This window comes from Triturus cristatus, chromosome 8 (genome assembly GCF_964204655.1).
Source record: "Triturus cristatus chromosome 8, aTriCri1.1, whole genome shotgun sequence".
In the NCBI taxonomy this organism is placed as follows: Eukaryota; Metazoa; Chordata; class Amphibia; order Caudata; family Salamandridae; genus Triturus; species Triturus cristatus.
The window spans coordinates 450,194,007-450,217,840 of NC_140591.1; the positions used below are offsets into that span (position 1 = coordinate 450,194,007).

Sequence of the window (23,834 nt, forward strand, 5' to 3'; positions counted from 1 at the left end):
CGCCCAGGGTGTCATCACCGAGGGGGGTGACAAAATGGCAAAAATATGTGTTTTAAAATAAACAGCTCTCTCCCCATTCATTCTCTAGCTCAGTCAACAAACGCAACGAAACGGGGCTGAACTCTAGACTGTGTAGTGGAGAGCCTATGGATAAGGAACGGGCGAGGGTGCAATGGTGGGGTGGTTGTGACAAGAAATGTTCCGCACCGGGTACCACCTGACCTTGCTACGCCACTGCATAGGTTTACATACTTTATATTTGTCTTTTAACAAAAGTGTATGTTAGTGCCGAAGGTACATGAAGATGCCTTTTGCATGTTATCGGAGCAACACATCTAAAGGCATGCCAGAAGGGTACACTACCTGGACAGTAACTTCTATGGCATGTTATTTTGGCAGTACATCTGACATTTTATCTGGGTAGTAATTCTGTAAGCCATACTCTCTGGCAAACACTTCTCTGAACATGCTCTCCTGGGCAAGGAGATAATGATATTCATCAGGTAACATCCCACAACACGATGGGAATTTTATAGGGCACATGATTGATCATGACATGCTGGAAAAGGAATTTTGAGGATTAGTTCTCTACAGAGGTTAGGATGATTGAGGTGTTACCATAGATCGTCTGCTGGACTTGACCTGTAAATATTGAGTGTAGGATTACCCTCCCTCCAGGAGTCCGGTATTTGCTCGTTTTCCAAGACGCGATTATACATCAGCATCAATTTTGACGACCAGAATGTAGGGTTTGTTTTAAAAAGAACTTGAGGGGGACCATTGGGTCCTGGAGCTCCCTCTGAACAGCTTTTTAGTCTTATTTTTGTCAATTGTCTTTCTTTAGAAGCCATCAAGACGTTGTTATTCTGCTCTCTGCAGAAAATACTTCTTGTCGTTGACCTCGCTCCTAAAGGACTAACTTTTCTGGAGAATGACACCGTCTGTCTTCTCTGCCAGCAAGAACACTGGTATCGTGCTACTCTGCAATGTATTGCGAGCTGAGGTAAGTTACCCCTGTAAAGATGTCAGAGTTGTTTGCAGTGAAACTTCCTCTTTCTATAGGGTTGATAGTTTTCCAAAATTCCTTCAAACATTTACTGTGGCTTGCGTATACAGCTCAAGCTGAATTGATCATAACATTCTTTTTTTTTTACTGCCCAAACCTCTTTTTTGTTTTTTTGTCTTCTCTTCTTGCGTTTTACCACTTGTGTTAGATCACATGGATTTTTCTGTATCACTCGTAATTCTCAGTTGATCTTTTTTTTCTCTATTTGAGGGCCTGCGTGATTCATTGAATTTCATTGTTTGTTGAACTAGTAAATGGTGCTTTGTTGGAAGTGGTATTCGGATACAGCAGAAGATGTTTCTTGTTGAATTTCTCCCAATCTTGAATAGGATTACCAGCAGAGGCGTGTCCTTTCTCTAGGAGTGTGCACTGCACCTGGATATCCTTTATCAGCAGACCATCCTATTTCAATCTCTTACACAATTGCTGTGTATGAAGGAGGAATTGGATTCTTTGCTTGAGGATGGAGAATAGTCCTAGTGGATACCAGTCACCTTGAGAAAGTGGTCAATATCCGAGCAGCAATCAATTTTGAAAAATGAAATGTGTTTACACAAGGAAAGAATACTCACATGTAGTAAATTATGGCATTACTCTTAATGGAGATGCCTCTGTCTCTATCGCGGTCTGTCTCTGTCTCCATCTGTCTCTGCCTCTATCTGTCCATGTCTCTGCCTCTATCTGTCTCTGCCTCTGTCAGTCTGTCCCCGTCTCTGTCTATCTCTGTCTCTATCTGTCTCTGTGCCTCGGGCAGTGCACACGTACTGTGTCTACATGTCCCTGTCACCAGCCCAGAGATAGCCCCCCCACTCTCCCCTCTCCCTTTGTAATGTAAAAGCCAACTTGTTTTCTCTCTGAATTTGCTGCTTCGCGGGGTTTGTGTCCCACCACTGGGCCTGGGGTCACATCTGTCGCTGGCTTTAATTCTGACTGTCACCCCCGAGCTGTCAGATCAAAGCTCCCCTTTGGTGCCAGTCACCCGTCCGTGTAGGTATGCATGCATCAATTATATATAGTGCCAACCTGGCGGCGAGCATTTGTGCGCTGTGCTGCAAGAGCGGAGACCAGGCCTGAGCTCCCTGGCCTTGGCTCAACCCTCTCACTACAGGCTGGCGGGAAACATCACATCACGGGCTGTTAACGCACATCTCACCCGGCTCTCACTCCCTGCTGCCCTCCGTCACCTCACCCGGCTCTCACACCCTGCTGCCCTCTGTCACCCTCTGTCACCTCACCCAGCTCTCACTCCCTGCTGCCCTCCGTCACCTCACCCTGCTTGTTTAGCTGAGACAGCTTCCCGGGCACACACACAGCCGCACCCGAGTACTTCACAGGTCTTTAAAAGACCATTTACTTGTTAATGAGGCTTTATTGTATTTCACCTCTTCTTAGCGCCCCTGCAGCTCCACTCTGACTATCGCTGGAATCGCCCGGCCCCCAAAGAGCAGACTCTGTGTTTGCTGGCACTCTTTAAAACAAGCATTTGCAATGTAATAGGTCTCGCAATTGCGAGATTTTAACCTATTGGCATTGCAAATGACAATGCCTTTCATTTATGTGTTTAAAACACACCTAAAAGGCCATTTCCTTTACAATTCCAATAGGTCAAAGTTTCTAAAATGCAAGACCTATTGCATTGCAAATTGCAGGATTGTGGGGGCGAGCAACAAGGATGGCCAGAGTGTTGTAAAAGTAATATGGTGGTGGGGTCAGCGTTCAGCTGGATGGAAAGCAATATACAGGGCAGTGGGGGAGGAGAAGGTACGGACAACGGAAAGAGAGTGTGGGTCGGAGGAAGTAACACAGAGGACAGGGTGGAGGCAGCAGCAAAGAGCTAGAGAGCAATGTATAGGCAGATGGAGAAGCAGGTTTTCCTCAAAGCGGGTTAATTAAAGCCCAGTGTCACTAAAAAAAATAATTAAGAAAGAGATAACATGGATTCAGTATTGTGGGGTATGTTGTTAACTGTGCGTTTTAAATGCTGTCGTTTGTTTTATGATTATATACTAAAGACTGTCATAAAAAATTACACGAGGGTTGCTTTATAAATAAAAAGTAGTTTGAGATCCCCTAGTTTGAATCCGTGTTTGAAATTCCGGTTGACCATTTGCGTTTTAGATGGTATCTTAATCTACTGAATCTAGTTTAGTTCTGTGCCGTTTTAGTGGCCATTTCAATTGGAAACATGCTGTCTTGAAATGACAGCACACTACCACCCCATGCTTTAGTAATATATGTGTGACAATGTGCTCCAAAATGCACCACCAGCTACACACCACACCCTTACCACTCCCTTGCTGAATGGGTGTGGCTCATTTGCTACACTTGTTCTTTGTTTGAAGCTTGGCCTTTTCACAATCCCTAGGACTTTAGTGATGAAACGTTCATGGGAGCACCCCCACTCTGGAAACTGTTCCAGCACCACTGAGGGGAAGTACTGTGGGAGTAAGGGCGGGCGGTGAACTCCGCTCCGCCAGCAAAGTTTTCAGAGTTTTAGTAACTCCGCACTCCGTTTGGAGTGCAACGTTTTCCAAAACTCCACCTACGCAGTGGAGCGGAGTTCACCGGTGCAGTAGTGGTAGACTCACCTTCATCCCAGATCAGTGTCCTCTGTCCTGCTCCTGCTGCTGGGCCTGGCTCCACTTCCGCTGCTCCGGGAGAATTACTGTTCTTCCTGCAATCCTCCCGGAGCAGTGTAATTCTCCCGGAGCAGCGGAAGTGGAGCCAGGCCCAGCAGCAGGTGCAGGACAGAGGACACCAATCTGGGAGGAAGGTAAGTCTTCTTTAGTTCCTTACTTAGACTATGCGGGATGGAGGGTGAGGGGCTGGGGCTTTACCTGGAGGGGGAGAAGGGGTAACTCCGCCAGGCCCGGAACTCCACAGAATTTCACTAAGTTTTCTAGTAACTCTGCAAAACTCCGCAGAGTTCCACTTTGCAAGCTCCGCCCAACCTTATGTGGGAGGCGGATCTACACCTTCCCCAGACGTATTGTGAACACACAGTGTGCTCCTCTGCAGCCTCTGGAATGGGGAGCACTGCGTATCCTTCCCCAGTCTCTGGCTCAGGTTAGAAGCACACACTCCTTATACTCTTGTGCTCCAGTGGGGAGCACAGTTTGGGTTGACACCTTTCCCAGAGAAATATACCGGCCATTTGTTCATGTTTTAATATTCTGCAAAGGCCCACACACACCTTGATAGAAAATAGTCTGTGTTCAGGGCCTTTCGGTTTTTGTTTACTTTTATCATCAGTCAGGGATCATTACAGCAGCTGTGTGACATTTTAAAAGTGCTGTCTTCTTATATTTACTGGTTAAAGTGTGTACTGATACGGGGTAAAACAAAAACACACACAGAAGTTATTTTCTCAGGTTTTGTACCGGCTGGGATAATAAACTATTGGTCATGCCAGTTGGCAACCGGAAGCACAGTATGAGGCTGGACTACCCCATCTCTAGAACTACTGTATACACACCTTGTGCTCCTGGGCAGACTCTCGAATGGAGAGTAGCACGTAGCTTGTCCCCGACTCTGACCAGGTGCACAACACCCATAGGGCGCAAAGGGCTTCAGCCACCCACCACCCCCCTTCGTGTGTGTCACCCCTTCTTAGAGCCCCTGCATCTCCACTCTGCCTATTGCTTGAAGAATTAGCCCCCGCCCCCCGCTCTAGTTGTGTATCTGCTTCTGACCCACCTCTAAAGCACACATACTTCGTTCCCTTTGGCAGCCTCTTGGAGTGCCATGTGTACTGGTTTCACCCCTGCCCCAGCTCTGTAGCACACATACCTTGTACTCCTGGGCAGCTTCTCGGATGGGGAGCACCGTGTGGGGCTTGTGATCACGTGACATGCTGCAGACCACACAGATGGGCTCCTGGTCATCTTCACAGAACAGTTTCAGTTTCTCTTCGTGTTCTCGGCACAGATTCGCCTCCTGGGGGGTCGCACTCGGTACCTGAAGCTGTTTGGAGATTTCTACCATGTTCGCCAGGTGCCTGTTGGGCCGGAGGGATTTGTTCTGAGATATTTCCCTGCACTGAGGACAGGGGAAGTCTGTCTGCAGCCCCTCCCAGCACCGAGTGATACAGGATAGACAGAAGGTGTGCCCACACTCCACAGACACGGGGTCTGTGAAATATTCCAGACAGATGGAGCAGGTGACCTCCTCCTTTAGGCTCTGGACAGGAGCCGCAGCAGCCATGTTCCTGTAAAAGAGGACGAAGTGAAGTTAAGTTTCGTTTCTCTCAGCTTTTGAAGTGGGAGTGTCTGTCTCTCTTTCCTTACACGCCCTCCCTCTGCACAGAACAGCTGGGGTGTCTGCATCAGAAAAGTGTGTCTGTCTCTCCTTCCTTACACGCCCTCCCTCTGCACAGAACAGCTGGGGTGTCTGCATCAGAAAAGTGTGTCTGTCTCTCCTTCCTTACACGCCCTCCCTCTGTACAGAACAGTTGGGGGTGTCTGCAGCAGAAAGGGGACTGTCTGTCTCTCCTTCCTTACACGCTCTCCCTCTGCACAGAACAGCTGGGGGTGTCTGCAGAAGAAAGGGGAGTGTCTGTCTCTCCTTCCTTACACGCCCTCCCTCTATACAGAACAGCTGGGAGTGTCTGCAGCAGAAAGGGGAGTGTCTGTCTCTCCTTCCTTACACGCCCTCCCTCTGATACAGAACAGCTGGGGGTGTCTGCAGAAGAAAGGGGAGTGTCTGTCTCTCCTTCCTTACACGCCCTCCCACTGCACAGAACAGCTGGGGGTGTCTGCAGCAGAAAAGGGAGTGTCTGTCTCTCCTTCCTTACACGCTCTCCCTCTGTACAGAACAGCTGGGAGTGTCTGCAGAAGAAAGGGGAGTGTCTGTTTCTCCTTCCTTACACGCCCTCCCTCTGCACAGAACAGCTGGGGGTGTCTGCAGCAGAAAAGGGAGTGTCAGTGGATAAACTGGGTCGTGTGCAGCAAAGTTGAACTGTCTGCCTTTAACCCAGGAGCGCAAGGAGCGTCTGCAGCGGAGCTGAGATTATCAATGTATGACCTCGGATTGTTTGTATCTCAGCTGGGAGTGTCAACAGTTTACCTGGGAACATACGAAGCTGCACTGGGGGTGCCTGCAGGGGCTTAGGCCAGGCCACTGAGGTGCAGGGGGCATCTTTTAGGAGCCACCTAAACTTTCATCTGGGCCTGCATTCAGTCCAATGTTTCTGAATATCCGTCAGGTATGGGAAACTCGGGGGCACGCTTTACATTTTATTTATTTATTTATTTTATGCATTTTTATATAGCGCGGACTTTACCCGAAGGTGTCAGAGCGCTTCACAATAGGAACAGCAGCGTTACATGAGGAGAAAATTACAAGTGGGCATGTTACAAAAGCAAATGTTACATTACATGAGGCAAAAGTGACAAATGTGCATGTTTCAAAAGCAAACAAAATAGCAAGGAAAAAATGATATGTGTGCAAGTTACATAAGCGTAAAAAATACAAGTAGAGGTATAAAACTGCAATAAATGGCAGACACTCAAAACACAAGAACACACTGGGAAGGCACTTCTATAGGCATGGAGAACAGAATTTCCTATAATGGAAGGACTTCCTTCAGATAATAGAGGGCGTGAATTAGATTTGGAAGTGTCTTTTAAAGAGGAGAGCTTTGAGGTCAGTTTTGAAGAGGTGGTGGTCCGGAGCTGAGGCGGAAGTGAGTTCCAGATTCTCACCGTGTTGCCTGAAAAGGATTGGGCCATCGATCTTTCCTTCTTGAAAGTGGGAGGTTCAAGCAATACATTTTCTGCATTGCGTGATGGTCTGGAGCCTCCAGAGAGTTTCAGTTTATTCGCCAGGTAGCGAGGGGAGGAGGAGTGCAATGCTTTGTGGGTGATACAGGCAGTCTTGTAGATAGATCTTGCCTCGATGGGAAGCCAATGAAGGGTGGATAAAATGGGTGTGATGTGGCCCCTTCTTTTGGCCCCATATATGAAACGAGCTGCGGAATGCAGAACAGATTTAAGGGGGGACAGGTGGGATTTGGGGAGGCCGGTAAGAAGAGAATTGCAGTAGTCCAATCTGGAGAGAACCAGCGATTGGACCAGGGTTTTAAGGTCTTGCTCCGGGAAGAAGCGACGAATCCCCCAAAGAAGGTGCAGTTGGTATCGAGCAGACTTTGCAATGGAATTGATGTGGGAGAGTAGATTCAGTTTTTTGTCGAGAATGACACCAAGAAATTTTGCGCTGTCGACAATAATGGGTTTATTGTTAAGTAGATTCATCTGATCCATCCATGATTGAACCGGAGGAGGAGAAAGTGAGGAGGAGAGGAGGGGGAATTCAGTTTTGGAGGGATTCAGAATCAGTTGATGAGTTAACATCCAGTTTTGAATGGAGTCGAGAGTAGAGTTTAGGATGGAGAGATCGTGAGTGGAGGCCACCTTGAGGTAGATTTGAGTGTCGTCCGCATAGAGATGATATTGGATCCCGGATTTACTAAGGAGATTTCCCAGTGGTTCTAAATAGAGATTGAACAGAGTGGGTGCAAGTATAGAGCCTTGAGGAACACCTTGACCGACCGCCAAAGGAGAGGAAAGACTGTTCGCTATTTTGATCATTTGGGATCTATCAGAGAGGAAGGAAGCAAACCATTTAAGCACAGTGCCCTCCACGCCCATTCTCTGTTGAAGAGTGTTAAGGAGAGTGTTGTGATTGACAGTGTCAAAGGCTGCAAAAAAGTCAAGGAGAATTAGAAGACAAGACTCCCCCGAATCGAGTATCCGCAGCGCGTCATCAATCACTTGCAGCAGGGCTGTTTCCGTGCTGCAGTTTTGAATGAAGCCGGACTGGAAATTGTCAAGAAGATCATTGTCCTTGATATGACGGGAGAGTTGTTTCGCTACACATCTTTCTGTGATTTTCGCAAGAAAAGGTAGGTTAGTGATGGGGCAGAAGTTGTTGAGGTCGTTCGCATCAGCGGTGGGTTTTTTAAGCAGAGGGGTAACCTGCCCAGTTTTGAAGGAAACAGGAAGGGAGCCTTGACAGAGGGAGAGGTTAACCAGAGTGGTCCAATAGGAAAGAGAATAGGTATAGAAGTCGGTGGCAATGGCGCTAGGGATGGAGTCAAGAGAATGGTTGGAGGGCTTTGTTTCGAGGATGCATTTGAGGAGGGCATCTTCAGAGATGGGGTCAAAGTTCTGCCAAATGGCTCAGGATTTGCGCTCCACTGGAGGGGTAGGATGAATTACCTGATCCACAAGTGATTTCACTTTTTCGTCAAAGAATATAGCGAATTCCGCTGCTTTCTTTGTAGAATCCTCCAACTTGGAGGATGGGGGACAGCAGTTTGGATTCTTGATGAGATCAAATAGTTTTTTGGGCATATTTTTGGCTGAGTCAAGGAGGGTTCTGAAGTGCGATGCTTTTCCAAGGAAGATGTGCTTGTGGTACTTGGATCTTGCTGAACGAAGCGTGGCCAAATTATCGGTAGAGGGTGCTTGTACTTCCTTTCTTCATAAAGGGGTTTCTTGAACCAAGGTGCAGAGGGAGTAGGCCTTTTATTTTTGCTTTGGAGAGGAGCGACATTGTTGATTTCGACTGCAAGGATTGAGTGGCATTGGGTGGTGAGTTCGTTGACATCCAGGTTCGGGTCTAGCCTTGGAAGTGATATCAAAGCTGAATCACAGAGGGTACCAAAGTCAATATTTTTAGTGTTACGGAGCCAGGAAGTAGTCCTCTTAGATTGGCCGAGAGTTATAGAGTGTGATAGGTCAAGAGAGAATGGGATATGGAGGTGGTCAGACCAGTCTACATGAATAGGGATAGCGATAGTAAGCATGCCTGCTTTAGAAATAATAAGGTCCAGGATTGAGCCCTTAGAGTGTGTTGTTTCTGTGCAGTGTTGGATAAGATCGTTTGCAGAGAGAAAAGTGGCCAGCATATTCGCAGAAGAGTCTTTCAGCGAGCCCCAGTGGAGATAGATGTCACCCACGAAGATCTGATTGTCACTTTGCGAGTATTGGTCACTGATGAAGTCAGTGAGTTCCTCCATAAACGAAGGGCCGCTGCCAGGCGGGCGGTAAATGGCATGGAATCTGAGGGGTGAGCGGTGAGGCTCAAGAGATAGGCATTCAAAAGTACAGAAGGAGCTGTTAGGAAAAGCCTTAAGTTGAAGGGAGTTTCTAAAGATGACTGCAACACCTCCCCCAACTTTGTCTATTCTGTCATTTCTAAATATAGAGTAGCCTGTTGGTAATATGAGATCCAACATAGAGTGGGAGGTATCGTTGAACCAGGTCTCTGTGAGGAAGAGCACAATATTGTGAAGGATGATGGTATCGGAGATTTCAAGTTTGTGTTTAATTGTAGATCTGCAGTTGTGGAGCAGACATGTGCAGCTCTGTCGAGACTGTTTTGGTGACGGCGGCACTTGGGCTATGAGGGGTGATAGGGATATTGTACTTATACGAGGGTGCTCGGGAGGGTTTAGGTGGACGAGTGGTTCTGACAGAGGAGATGGTCGGAATAGTGTAGATAGTAGTGTTACTTGGAGAGGAAAGTGGAAGAAGGGTGGCGTTCGAGGACTTGTTTGAGTTCGCCATGTTTGGCTATTTTGGGGTGTGGGGGCGAGGTGCATCTCGTGGGAAGGTGAGTGTTTTCCAAAGGAATTGCGGTGTATGGAAATGTGGAAATCTTGGAGCTTAAAAGTGAAATGGTAGCTTCAAGTTGGGAGATGGAGGTGATAAGAGAGCCTAGCTTATTTTCCAGAGAGAGTAGGGTAGAGCACGGCATGTTGTGTGGCTCGATGGAAACAGGAAGGGGTACAATTGGCGGTGGAAGGCAGGGAGAGGTGGGGGTACGGGAGGGGAGTTGGGGTACAGGGTTCAGAGGTGGGGAAAAGTGGTGGTTGAAGAACATTCGGCAAGTGGGGGGCACAATTATGTGTAATGCCACTGGATGTCGGCAGGTGACCCTACATTGTTTGAGCCTGTACTTGGGGTGTCTGCAGAAAACTCTAGAATGTTTGAGCCTGCACTTGGGGCGTCTGCAGGAGACACACGAATGTCTGAGTCTGCACTGGGGGGCGGCATCTTGGGGTGCCAGAGTGTGCGCTGTGACTGGAAAGGACTGGAACACATTTGTGAAAATGTAACGTTCGTCCAAAAGGACACCTTGGCGCTAGGAATGAAACTAACTGAACAGAGAAAACAGGCATTGGGAGGTGGGAGCGAGTGCAGCAGAGCAAGGAGTGTCTGCAGCAGAGCTGAGATTATCAATTGTATGACCTGGGATTGTTTGTATCTCAGCTGGGAGTGTCAACAGTTTACCTGGGAACATACAAAGCTGCACTGGGGGTGCCTGAAGGTGTGTAGGCCAGGCCACTGAGGTACAGGGGGCATCTTTTAGGAGCCATCCAAACTTTCACAGGGGCCCCATTCAGTCCAATGCCTCTGAATATTTGTCGGGTATGGAAAACTCGGGGGCCCTATTTACATTCGGCAAGTGGGGGGCATAATTATGTGTAATGCCGCTGGATGTCGGCAGGTGACCCTACATTGTTTGAGCCTGTACTTGCGGTGCCTGCAGATAACCCTAGAAAATTCGAGCCTGTACTTGCGGTGTCTGCAGGAGACACACGAATGTCTGAGTCTGCACTGGGGGGGGGGGGAGGGGGGTCTGCATCTTGGGGTGCCAGAGTGTGTGCTGTGACTAGAAAGGACTGGAAAACATTTGAGAAAATGTAACGTCCACTCAAGAGGACACCTTGACGCTAGGAATAAAACTAACTTAACAGAGAAACAGGCATCGGGAGGTGGGAGCGAGTGCATTAGAGCAAGGAGTGTCTGCCGGTGCGCCGGGAGTGTTTGATTGTTTGCTGTGAGCGCCACGAGTCCGTGTCAGCTCTGATTAGTGCAACACAATAAGATGATGGACGGAATGTTGAACATTGTCAAACATTCACCCCCAATCACAGACCTGGGTTTAATCCATCGTTATTTTGCTCACCACGCCACCCCAGTTCAGACAGCCATATGCAAATCAGTCTTGACCCTGTGCCTCATGGGAACAGCTCAGACAGAACTGCCAGGCCATGTCTTCCCTGGACAGGAATCAAGCATCCTAGGACCGGTTTCAGGCTTTCAGCCCTTATCAGCCAGGATAGCTTGACTCCAGTGGCGTAGTGAGCACGGGACCCGCGTTTGGGCATACCCTTCCCACTTAGGGTGAAAATGCAACACAAAAAGATGAAGGACGTAATGTTGAACATTGTTAAACATTCACCCCTAATCACAGATCTGGGTTTAATCCATCGTTATTTTGCTCACCACGCCACCCCAGTTCAGACATAGCCATATGCAAATCAGTCTTGACCCTGTGCCTCATGGGAACAGCCCAGACCGAACTGCCAGGCCATGTCTTCCCTGGACAGGAATCAAGCTTCCTAGGACCGGTTTCGGGCTTTCAGCCCTCATCAGCCAGGATAGCTTGACTCCAGTGGCGTAGTGAGCACCCCGAGTGGGACGAGTATGCTCAGACTTGAGTCCCGTGCTCTCCATGCCACTAGAATCAAGCTATCCTGGCTGAAGAGGGGTTAAACCCCGAAACTGGTCCTAGGATGCTTGTTTCCAGTCCAGGGAGGACCTGGCCTGGCAGTTTCGGGCTGGACTGTTCCCATTGGGCACAGAGTCAAGACTGATTTGCATATGGCTGGGTCCAAACTGGAATGGCATAGTGAGCAAAAAAACGATGGATTTAGGCACAGATCTCTGTACTGGGGTGAATGTATGACATTGTTCTGCATTCTGTCCATCAATAGTTCTTTTTGCATTTGTCACCCCAAGTGGGACGGGTATGCTCAGACGTGAGTCCCGTGCTCTCCATGCCACTGGAATCAAGCTATCCAGGCTGAAGAGGGATGAAACCCCGAAACCGGTCCTAGGATGCTTGTTTCCAGTCCAGGGAGGATCTGGCCTGGCAGTTCGGGCTGGACTGTTCCCATTGGGCACAGGATCAAGACTGATTTGCATATGGCTGAGTCCAAACTGGAATGGCATGGTGAGCAAAAAAACGATGGATTTAGGCCCAGATCTCTATACCGGGGTGAATGTATGACATTGTTCTGCATTCTGTCCATCAATAGTTCTTTTTGCATTTGTCACCCCGAATGGGACGGGTATGCTCAGACATGAGTCCCGTGCTCTCCATGCCACTGGAATCAAGCTATCCAGGCTGAAGAGGGGTGAGACCCCGAAACCGGTCCTAGGATGCTTGTTTCCAGTCCAGGGAGGACCTGGCCTGGCAGTTCGGGCTGGACTGTTCCCATTGGGCACAGCGTCAAGACTGATTTGCATATGGCTGGGTCCAAACTGGAATGGCATGGTGAGCAAAAACACGATGGATATAGGCCCAGATTTCTGTACTGGGGTGAATGTATGACATTGTTCTGCAGTCTGTCCATCAGTAGTTCTTTTTGCATTTGTCACCCCGAGTGGGACGGGTATGCTCAGACGTTAGATAGACCCCCGTCCCTGTATAAATTACCTAGTGCCCCTGAGCAATGGATAGATTTAGAGCAGTTATATTTTGTAGAGACGTTTACTTGGGAAGTAATACTCAGTTTTAGAAAACATTCTGATGATCTAGAGCCCTCTGGTATAATTTCTGATTATAAACAATTAAGCGATGGCACCTTTCGTCCTTCACAGGTGCCTGATCTAATTAGGCGAGTGGTTAAATTGCGCACTGAGACGTTCCGTCTGCAAGAGGAGAAAAAAGCAGCTGGTAAAGCTCCAACTGAACAAACAGTTCAGTCCCCGGAACAACAAGAGGGAGCTACGGGGACAGTTAAAGATACTCGTAATACTGTATTTACTATGAAACCCATGCGTGAAGCAGCACCTTTGTATGTTCCCCCAAAGGGAATGGGAACGAATGACGATAAAGATTCAGATGATGCACAAGGATATTTTGTTTATAACTGGATCTATACTCCTTGGAGTAGAGCAGACGTTATGACTCTTAAAGCTGCTTTGCCCGACCCGCGGAAAAATCAGCCGCTTTTTATGAAGAAGTGGAAGGAGCTATTAGCTCCTGTACCATGACTCTGCCAGATATTTTTTGGGAATTATTTTACCCCCTGATATGTGGAGATCAATTCGGAAGGTAGATGATAGTGTAGCCTATGGTGATACTTGGGTGCATTTAGAGGAAATAAATGCTGCTAGGCAGCCTGCGCATAAACCACGACAGGATATGTTAGATCTTCCCAAAGCTATTGTGACTAAATTGAAAACTCGTATACCCCCTAAGAAAACAGATTGGACTACATTAGCGTCTTGTAAACAGAAAGTGGATGAGTCAGTTTCTGATTTCTTTACGCGATTTGAAGAGACATTCCATGACTTTAGTGGGCAGTCATTGACAGATGACATGGGTAAGCATCTGTTCGTCGACAAATTTGTCGCCAACATGTTGCCAGAAATAGCTAGTCATCTAAAGGCCAACGAGAGTTCATGGACTACGTCTTCCCCCGTCTCCCTTTTGACTATGGCCCAGTATTATGAGCGTCAGGAATTGGAAGCAAAAGGTAAGGAGGATAAAAAGGTTAAGGATTTAAAAACGAAAGTTATGTTGGCTCAAGTCTATGGTCAACCATTTAGAGGTGGTGGAAGAGGTGGACGTGCGATGTATCGCCCTGGTGTACCCCTTTCCCTCGAGCAACTTTGTCTTCTGATCAGTGTGCTTATTGTAAAGAGATTGGACATTGGCGTTCTGAGTGCCCCCTTTTGCGAGGTCAGCAGTATCAGCGGGGTAGAGACAGTTTGAGAGGCCACCCAGGGAACTCAGGAAATAGGGGAGGCATGGATAATCGTACCAGATTTGAGACACTTGAAAACAATCCAAATTCTTCTAATACCTTTGATAGACGAAACCAATATCAAATGTCTGATTATACGGCTGATGGTCCTAAGGATTCTGATTATGCATAGGAATGCCTAGGATGGGGTAAGGGACCGGTTGAGGTCCCAGTAGATCAGAGGGATCCCTATATCGATGCAAACATCTTGGGTTCTACTGATCAGTTTCTGGTTAATACAGGAGCTACTCGTAGTGCTCTGTCTAAACAATTGGTTCCCAGGGCTCCCCTATCTGGCACAAAGCTAACATCGATAGGATTCGATGGGACACCTTCCCTTAGCCCACTGTCACAGCCACTTGCATTTAGTCTTGATAAATTCACTGCAACATGTCCATTTCTGCTTTCCCCTTACACGCCAGATAACATTGTGGGTATCGATATGCTTAAACATTTTTGTGCTACAATATGTTGTTCCCCAGAGGGTGTGCGTGTTATTTTAAATGATAACTATCCAATGGTTGAGAGGTTTTGTCTTATTAAAGAGGATATTGCTTTGGCATCGCTACCTAGTACCTTGTGGGACACATCAGACACCAATGTGGGACAAATGGTTATCCCACCAGTACATATTCAAGTGAAGGAAGGTGCTTCTTTGCCTCGACTGCCCCAATATAAAATATCTCGGGAAGGCGAAAAAGCATTGATACATATTGTTCAGGATTTGATCAGAGTGGAGGTTGTGGAAGAAGTCCCTTACAATACCTGTAATCGCCCTATTCTTCCTATTTTGAAAAAAAACACTAATTCTAAAGTTTACAGATGCATTATTGATTTGCGTGAAGTTAATAAAATAGTAGTGCCCCAATATCCGGTAGTCCCTGACATCACAACACTTCTTACCATGGTTCCTCCTACTGCAACTACATTTAGTGTAATCGATTTGAAAAATTCATTTTCTCAATACCTATTCATCCTGACAGCCCTTATTTGTTCGGCTTCACTTTGAATAATCGATCATTCAGATTTTGTAGAGCTCCACAAGAGTATACAGAGAGTCCTAGCATTTATAGCCAGGTATTGAAAAGGCAGCTTGATTCTTTTCCTGTACCGAAAGGGGTGGCTCTTATTCAATTTGTTGATGACATCTTGTTGGCTGCCGATACCCCTGAACAGTGTGAAGAAGGAACACTGTTATTGTTATCATTCCTTGCCTCTCATCATCACAAAGTCTCTCAGACTAAATTGCAATATTGTAGACAGCAGGTTACCTACTTAGGTCATCTCCTGTCTAAGGAGGGACGTGCACTTACACCAGATCGCATTCAAGGTATTTTACACACGCCGGTGCCCCGTTGTGAGAAGTTGGCCTGGTATATGCTGTTCACTAGTTCTAGTGACCACCTTGTACCATGCCAAGCAACCCTTATGGTGTGGTTGTAAGTCAACCTTTTCGGACTAGCTGCCCTAGTGGTAGCGTAGGCTAAGCAGTCTTTGAGGCTAAACTCGTGATGCGTGTTAAGCAAGCTGTTTTACCAATAGTAACCCCCTTTTATACCAATGAAAGGACACCACACAGATATATATTCAAAATATATATGTATTTATTTCTCAAAGTAACCCCTAGTCTCTTTATGAGCACAGGAGCACAAATCGTCAAACAAGATTACAGTAGAATACACAGAAGTTGCACTTTATATGGATAGGCCCTGGTGGCCACTCAAACCATATACTAAAATAGTGGTATAAGTACCACGAACAGGAAAGGGAAAAGGCCTAGGGCCTCTAGAATCGCTGGGCCTACAAGGAGCTAACGTCAGTTAGTGACCAGGAGGTCCACGGGTGGCGTGTGCAGAGCAAATAGTCACACGCGTGCTCCCATAGGTTTCAATGGGTGCGTAAAAAGTACAAAGTTACTGCAAAGGAGATCTTCCGGGTTGACTAGGAACTTAAGATTTGGAACACAGGCACTAGAGATGTATTACTACACATGGGCACCGGAGTACCAGCTTTACCTCACCCACAGGAAGCGGGTGCATAGGCCTCAAAGTGCGTCGGGTTTCTTCTATCTGTTCCGTTGAGCCTGGGACAAAGATGCTGCAGGCGGTCGGTCGGGAAGAGATGCAGTGGATCCAAGAGTGGATCGGAGATGTTGAAGACCTGTAAGCAGAGGGGACAGTGTTCACAGTCACTAGCCAGTGACCAGCGTGGCACCAGGTGGGTACCAGGCGATGTCGGGTGCAAACAGGTGATGAGGGGTAGCTTGTCTCCGCAGCCACGTGGTCCCTGGAGGTCGACGACGTCCAGGAGTCGGCTCACGAGCTGTCCCACGCAGGCTCTCGCTGTCGGCGGTGTCGGCGACTTGATCGAAGCAAACAAGCCTTGGCAAAAGCAATTGCAGGAGGATTCGGAAATCAGCTGTTGGTTCTGACCAGCAAGGTCAGAGGGATTGCTCCTTTGGAGGGAAGCAAGGGCCAGTCTGGAGCAACCAGACCAGCGGTGTTTGTCGTAGATTTCGTCGCCAAGATGGCCACTAGCCAGCGGGCCAGCAACCGGTTAGGCGCGTCGAGTGGCAAAATGCAGAAGGGCCCCACGCAGATCGTGGAGATGCTGGAGGGCTCACCTTTGGTGCAGATGCTGCTCGAGGGTTGGGCTTCTCAGGACCCAAAGCACAACTTGGAGGGAGCCTCGGTTGTTGCACTGGTCAGCTTGTCGTAGTCGTTCCAAGATGGCTGGCTCCACGTGTCTCGGTGCCTCCACGGGTCTCCTCTTTTCAGGGACTGTGGATCGGGCGGTGAGAGGTCTGGAGGTCCAGGTCTTGTCAGTCTCTGGGCTCGGGCTCCGGCGGGAGGCGGCGGCAAAGCAGACGTTGATTCGCTGGATGGTGCTTGCGTTAGCAAGGTGGTCACTCCCTGACCACAGGGGAGATTTTCTTCAGTCTTCTGTGCAGCAGAATGTCGAAGTTCCCGTCTTCTTCTTAGTTTCAAGTTGATTCCAGGATGTCTGAAGTCTTAGGACACAGCTCCTACCTTTAAGCGGATTCTAGGGGCCGGACTACCTGCTAGGTCCCTCCCTATGGGTGGGACCAGGAAGGGGGGTGGTTACACCCCCAATCCTTTGTCCAGCTCGCCCCAGGCCCGGGACTGGTGTGCCCCAGGACCGGTTTGAACTGGCATATGCACCGAGGCTCCTTGTGAGCCACAGGCATGTCTGGTTTCTTTCAAGCCCTACCTGACCAATACACAAAATCCTGTCTGGGGTGGTGCATGCACCTCCCCTGGCAGGAAACCCTTTGTCCACACCTCCCAAGCTGGAAGGACTCCCAGCAGCAGGAGGGCAGACTTGTGTCTGTGGTGGCAGCATCCATTTTGTGGAGCTGAGGCTATGTCTGATTTTACCCGGGTTTCAGGCACTGTACATGTCGTGTCCCTCTAGAAGGGTGGAATGCTAACCCCGTCGCCAGAATTGGCGAGGGGTTAGTATTCCAATTCGTATGACACCTTACTCGACATGTTTTGATAAAGCCAAACCAAAGATAGCATTTAACCGCGAGGTTCATAATGCACTTAAGAGTATATGGTATGACGATATCTGGAAACAGTAGAAGGAAGTTGTTCCGACCACTGCAGACAGGCTCAGCTCATGCCAGAGCACCATCTCACATGGAACCAAGCACTCTGCCTTCAGGATTGTTAAGGCCTGCCATAGGAGTGACTTATAGGTTACCAGGTGTCCCATTTAAGGTTAGGTATAGGTATACTACACCTAAGTAAGAGGTGATTACACCAACTTACCCCAGCTGAGTGATCAGCCAGTTGTGTCAAATTGTTAGGCCAAGCCTGGGGTGGCATAATACATGCTGCAGCCCCTGGCAGGCCTTGGGTACACCAATGCCCTGGGTACCTAGTGTACACTGGTACAGGGGCTGACAGGGTGATCCACTTCCAATTGGTTATGCACCTAGGGTGCATAGTTTTAATTTAGTAGAGAGAACAGCAGGCTGGGGGTCTGATTGGCAGGCCCACAGCCTCAATATGTCAAAAACCAGTGAAGCAAAAAGCAAAAATTTGGGGTGACCATAGGATAGCAGACCCTACTCTCCTACACAACCCCCCCCCAAACGCTGGGACATTAAACTAGCCTTGACCAGTCTCGTCTTCATGTCCTAAGTGGAAGTACCTGGAGAGACCATCTGCATTCCCATGGTCAGTACCTGGCCGGTGCTCCACTGTAAAGTCCATCCCCTGTAGGGAAATGGACCACCTAAGCAGTTTGGGGTTTTCACCCTTCATCTGATTTAGCCACAAGAGGGGCTTATGGTCGGTCTGAATCTTGAAGTGAGTGCCAAACAAGTATGGCCTCAGCTTCTTCAGGGCCCACACCACAGCAAAGGCCTCCCTCTCAATAGCTGACCAATTCTTCTCTCTGGGGGTCAACCTTCTGCTAATAAAAGCAATGGGTTGGTCTTGACCATCTACATTAAGTTGTGACAGCACAGCTCCCACACCCAACTCAGAAGCATCTGTTTGGACAATAAACTCTTTGGAGTAGTCAGGACTTTTCAGGATAGGTGCAGAGCACATGGCCTCCTTCAGGTCATCAAATGCCTTTTGACAGCTTACTGTCCACTGAACCTTTTTGGGCATCTTCTTGGATGTCAGATCATTAAGAGGAGTCACAATGGACCCATAGTTCTTAACAAACTTCCTGTAATACCCAGTCAAGCCCAAGAAAGCTCGAACTTGAGTCTGGGTGGTTGGAGGGGACCAGTCCTTGATGGACTGTATCTTACTCTCCAGTGGTTGAACTTGGCCCCCACCTACAAGGTGGCCCAAATACACAACCTTACTCTGCCCTATCTGGCACTTAGTAGCCTTGATAGTGAGGCCTGCCCTTTGCAGAGCCTCAAGAGCCTTCTTCAGGTGGATCAGGTGATCCCCCCAGGTGGAACTAAAGACAGCAATGTCATCAAGATATGCTGCGCAAAAGTCATCCAACCCAGTAAGGACTTGGTTCACCAGCCTTTGGAAGGTGGCAGGTGCATTCTTCAGACCAAAGGGCATCACCACAAACTGATAATGCCCACCTGGGGTTGAGAATGCTGTTTTGGCCTTAGACTCCTCAGCTAACCTGATTTGCCAATAGCCAGCTGTCAAGTCAAATGTGCTCAAAAACTTTGCAGAAGCTAGTTTGTCTATGAGCTCATCTGCCCTTGGAATAGGGTGTGCATCTGTCCTGGTGACAGCATTGAGTCCTCTGTAGTCCACACAGAACCTCATCTCTCTCTTGCCATCTTTGGTGTGAGGTTTGGGGACCAGAACCACTGGGCTAGCCCAGGGGCTCTCTGAGGGTTCAATGACACCTAATTCCAGCATTTTATGTACCTCAGCCTTTATACAGTCCCTGACGTGGTCAGGTTGTCTGTAAAGTTTGTTCTTTACAGGCAGACTGTCACCAGTGTCCACAACATGGGTACACCAGTCAGTTTGACTAGGTATCAAGGAAAACATATGTGAAAATGATTGTAGAACCTGTCTACATTCAGTCTGCTGATGGGCAGTGAGGTTGCCTCCAAGGGTCACTCCTTCAACTGAGCCATCTTCAGGGTTCTGAGACAACAGGTCTGGGAGAGGGTCACTCTCTTCCTCCTGTCCCTCATCTGTAGCCATGAGCAAGCCCATGTCTGCCCTGTCAACATATGCTTTAAGCCTGTTAACATGGAGTACCCTGTGGGGACTCCTGGGAGTTCCTAGGTCCACCAAGTAGGTGACCTCTCCCTTCTTTTCCAGGATTGTATGGGGTCCAGACCATTTGTCTTGGAGTGCTGCTGGGGCCACTGGCTCCAACACCCATACCTTCTGTCCTGGCTGATACTCAACCAAGACAGCCTTTTGGTCATGCCAAGCTTTCTGTAAGGCCTGGCTTGCCTCAAGGTTTTTAGATGCCTTCTCCATATACTCAGCCATCCTGGAGCGGAGACCAAGTACATAGTCCACTATGTCTAGCTTAGGCTTTTTGAGAGGTAACTCCCATCCTTCCTTCACCAAACACAGTGGGCCTCTCACAGGGTGCCCAAACAACAATTCAAAGGGGCTGTAGCCAACTCCTTTTTGTGGGACCTCTCTGTAAGCAAACAGAAGGCAGGGTAGAAGGATATCCCATCTTCGCCTGAGCTTTTCAGGTAATCCTTTGATCATACCCTTTAGGGTCTTGTTGAATCTCTCAACAAGCCCATTGCATTGTGGGTGATAAGGGGTGGTGAACTTGTAGTTGACACCACATTCCTTCCACATAGCTGTCAAGTATCCTGACATAAAGTTGGTACCTCTGTCAGATACTACCTCCTTAGGAAACCCCACTCTGGAGAATACTCCCAGCAGGGCCCTGGCCACAACAGGAGCTGTAGTGGTCCTAAGGGGAATTGCCTCTGGATACCTGGTGGCATGATCCACTACCACCAGTATAAATCTGTGCCCAGATGCAGTGGGAGGATCCATGGGACCCACTATGTCTATTCCCACTCTTTCAAAGGGGACCCCCACCACAGGTAGTGGTATTAGGGGGGCCTTTGTTGTGCCACCTGATTTGCCACTGGCTTGGCAGGTAACACAGGAGCGACAAAACTCCTTTGTATCTTCATTCATATGAGGCCAGTGAAAGTGAGGGACAAGCCTGTCCCAAGTCTTGTTCTGGCCTAAGTGTCCTGCTAAAGGAATGTCATGGGCCAAGGTAAGAAGGAAGCCCCTAAATTGCAGAGGTATGACCAACCTCCTGGTTGCACCAGGCTTGGGGTCTCTAGCCTCTGAATAAAGGAGCCCTTCATCCCAATACACTTTATGGGTACCTTGAGCATTCCCAGCAGCCTCAGCAGCAGCCAGCTGTCTGAGGGGTTCAAGAGAGGGACAGGATAACTGAGCCTGCCTCAAGTCAGCCCTTGAAGGTCCCCCTGTCCCCAGAAACTCAACCTGATCAGGTTCAAGCTCTTCAGGGACAGTTCCTTCAGGGTCCTCTAGATCAGCTTCCTGGGAAGGCTGATCATCACTCTGAGGCAGGGGGGAAGGCACAGCCTTGACCCTCCTGTTCTTCTTCTTGGTAGGTGCTTGGTCCATTGTTCCAGGATCCAAGACCTGTGGTTCAGTGAGGCACTTTTTGGCCTGTGACCTGGTCACAGCAAGGACATGTGATGATATACCTAACATCTCTGCATGAGTCCTGTACTCCACTTCTGACCATAGAGAACTCTCTAGGTCATTGCCCAACAAACATTCTACTGGGAGGTCTGCACTAACCACAACCCTTTTGAGGCCAGTTACCCCTCCCCATGAGAAGTTAACAACTGCCACACTATGTGAAGTAGTGGCATTGCTGGCATTGGTCACCAGGTAGTTCTCACCTGGTATGTACTGTCCAGGATCCACAAAGCCTGGTGTCACCATAGTGACACTGGCACATGTGTCCCTGTAGGCTTGAGCCACTTTGTCATTAATTAAAGGAGTCTGTCTGTACTTGCCCAGGTTACTGGGGCTCACAGTCAGGGACAAATCAATGTCCCCATCACAGATCAAGACTGCCTGTGTAAGGGTTCTGTCTAAGTCAGAATCTCCTTCAGTTCCCATAGTGATTCCCACTACCCCCTTTGTCTGGGGACCAACACTGCTAACAGTAGTACTGGGAGCAGGTGCCTTAGGGGCAACAGTGTTGGGGGCTCCACCCTTTTTGCAATCACTAGTCCAGTGAGTTGTATTTTTACAATGATTGCACCAGGGTTTCTTCTGACCTTCTTTCTTCTTCTTGGACTGTTGGGACCCACCCTCCTTAGCAGTAGTTTGGGGCCCTGTTGAAGACTTCTGGTCTTTAGGTTTCTGATCTCCACCCTTTTGGTCTGTTTTCTTCTGATCACCCCCTTGGCCCTGGTTCTGGTTCTTTTGCTTAACCCTGGTTCTGACCCATTTGTCTGCCTTCTTTCCCAATTCTTGGGGAGAGGTCAGATCAGAGTCAACCAAGTGTTGATGCAGTTGCTGGTTTTGACAGTTATTTAAAATCTGTTCTCTCATCATCAAATTATACAATCCTGTAAAATCAGATACCTTACTTCCCAGCAACCAACCCTCCAAAGCCTTAGTGGCACATTCAATGTATTCAGACCAGTCCTGAGTCTGTGTCTTTTGGGTGTCTCTGAACATTAACCTGTACTGCTCAGTGGTTAAGCCTAACCCATCTACCAGAACACTCTTCAGGACTCTGTAGTTTCTGACATCCTCTTCTCTAACAGTGAGGAGTCTGTCTCTGCCTCTTCCTTCAAAGGAGAGCCAGAGGATTGCTGCCCACTGGTCTTCAGGAACCTGCTGTACTTTGCAGGCTCTCTCAAGAGCAGTTATCCATTTGTGGATGTCATCCCCACTTTTGTAGGGGGGCACAACCTTAGACAGGTTCCTATTGTCAAAGACCCTATCTTTGTCCTTAGGGACAATGCTGCCACCAGTGGGTATAGACCCACTCTCTTTATGCTGTCTAGCCTTGCTAAGTTTCTCTTCCATCAGGGCTACTTCTAGCTCCTGCTTCCTGATCCTCAGCTGGGCCTCTTGCATCTTGGCCTCATGTTCCCTCCTCTGAGGGGTGGTCATCCTTCTCCTGGAGTGACCTTGAGAGCCTCTAGAGCCATGGGAAGCATGGGAGTCACCTGAGCGATTCCTTTGCCTTCCAAGCCCTGTGTTAAGTCCACTGGGGAGATCCAGTGGGTTGAACCCACTGTCAGTCCCCAATAGCCTTGGTTTAGCTGGGCCAAGTATAATACTTGGCACTGGGCTAGTTCTCCCTTCATCCTCACTACTGTCAGTATCCTTTTCACTCTCATCCTCTGTGGTAGGCATCCCATCTAAGGGGTGACTATTGGAACTGGGTACCTCTGTAGTATCTTCAGAAGGGGGGCCTCCTGTTCCTGACCCTAAGGGGGCTAACTGGGAAGCTTTCTTGAGTGCTCTCTGATTCTCATCATTCTGTAAGAGCTCTCTGAGCTCAGCAGAGTTTGGGTTCTTGGGCTGTTTAAGGCCTCTAAGAGTTGCCAAATGCCTGAGCTCATTCTGATTAAGGGTAGCAAAGCTGGATGGTGCCCTCTGGGGGTCACTCTCAACAGAGATGGGTACAGTGGACCCCTCTGCCCCGGCCATTGCTCTTAAGTGTGGGTGGATGTGTTGCAATCTACCTACACTTGGGTTTACCTACTAAACCTATCTAGTAGTTGTAGTCAGGGTGTGCTACTCCCTTTGCTCTACAACAACTAAGTTCAGTAGAACTTAAGTATATCTAATCTTGTTTTATATGTACCTACAGGTACCTATGTGATCTTTCAATTGGTAACCAAGAGATTACAATGGTAAAACACAGCAAGCTCAAATCCAACCGCTGCTCACCAATGTGAGAAGTTGGCCTGGTATATGCTGTTCACTAGTTCTAGTGACCACCTTGTACCATGCCAAGCAACCCTTATGGTGTGGTTGTAAGTCAACCTTTTCGGACTAGCTGCCCTAGTGGTAGCGTAGGCTAAGCAGTCTTTGAGGCTAAACTCGTGATGCGTGTTAAGCAAGCTGTTTTACCAATAGTAACCCCCTTTTATACCAATGAAAGGACACCACACAGATATATATTCAAAATATATATGTATTTATTTCTCAAAGTAACCCCTAGTCTCTTTATGAGCACAGGAGCACAAATCGTCAAACAAGATTACAGTAGAATACACAGAAGTTGCACTTTATATGGATAGGCCCTGGTGGCCACTCAAACCATATACTAAAATAGTGGTATAAGTACCACGAACAGGAAAGGGAAAAGGCCTAGGGCCTCTAGAATCGCTGGGCCTACAAGGAGCTAACGTCAGTTAGTGACCAGGAGGTCCACGGGTGGCGTGTGCAGAGCAAATAGTCACACGCGTGCTCCCATAGG

General features: G+C 48.3%; 1 protein-coding gene across 1 annotated transcript in view; it reads right to left on the reverse strand.

The window, feature by feature from the left end:
- LOC146802292 (E3 ubiquitin-protein ligase TRIM39-like) overlaps positions 1-5,555 on the reverse strand; it is a 65,794-nt gene extending 60,239 nt beyond the window's left edge. The window contains exons 1-2 of the mRNA XM_085621861.1: positions 5,353-5,555; positions 4,856-5,273 (exon numbers count right to left, since the gene is read on the reverse strand). Of these exons, the coding sequence (XP_085477987.1) occupies positions 4,856-5,269 (414 nt within the window). The 5' untranslated portion in view covers positions 5,270-5,273; positions 5,353-5,555. The remainder of the gene's footprint in view (positions 1-4,855; positions 5,274-5,352) is intronic.
- Between the last annotated feature and the right edge of the window lie 18,279 nt (positions 5,556-23,834).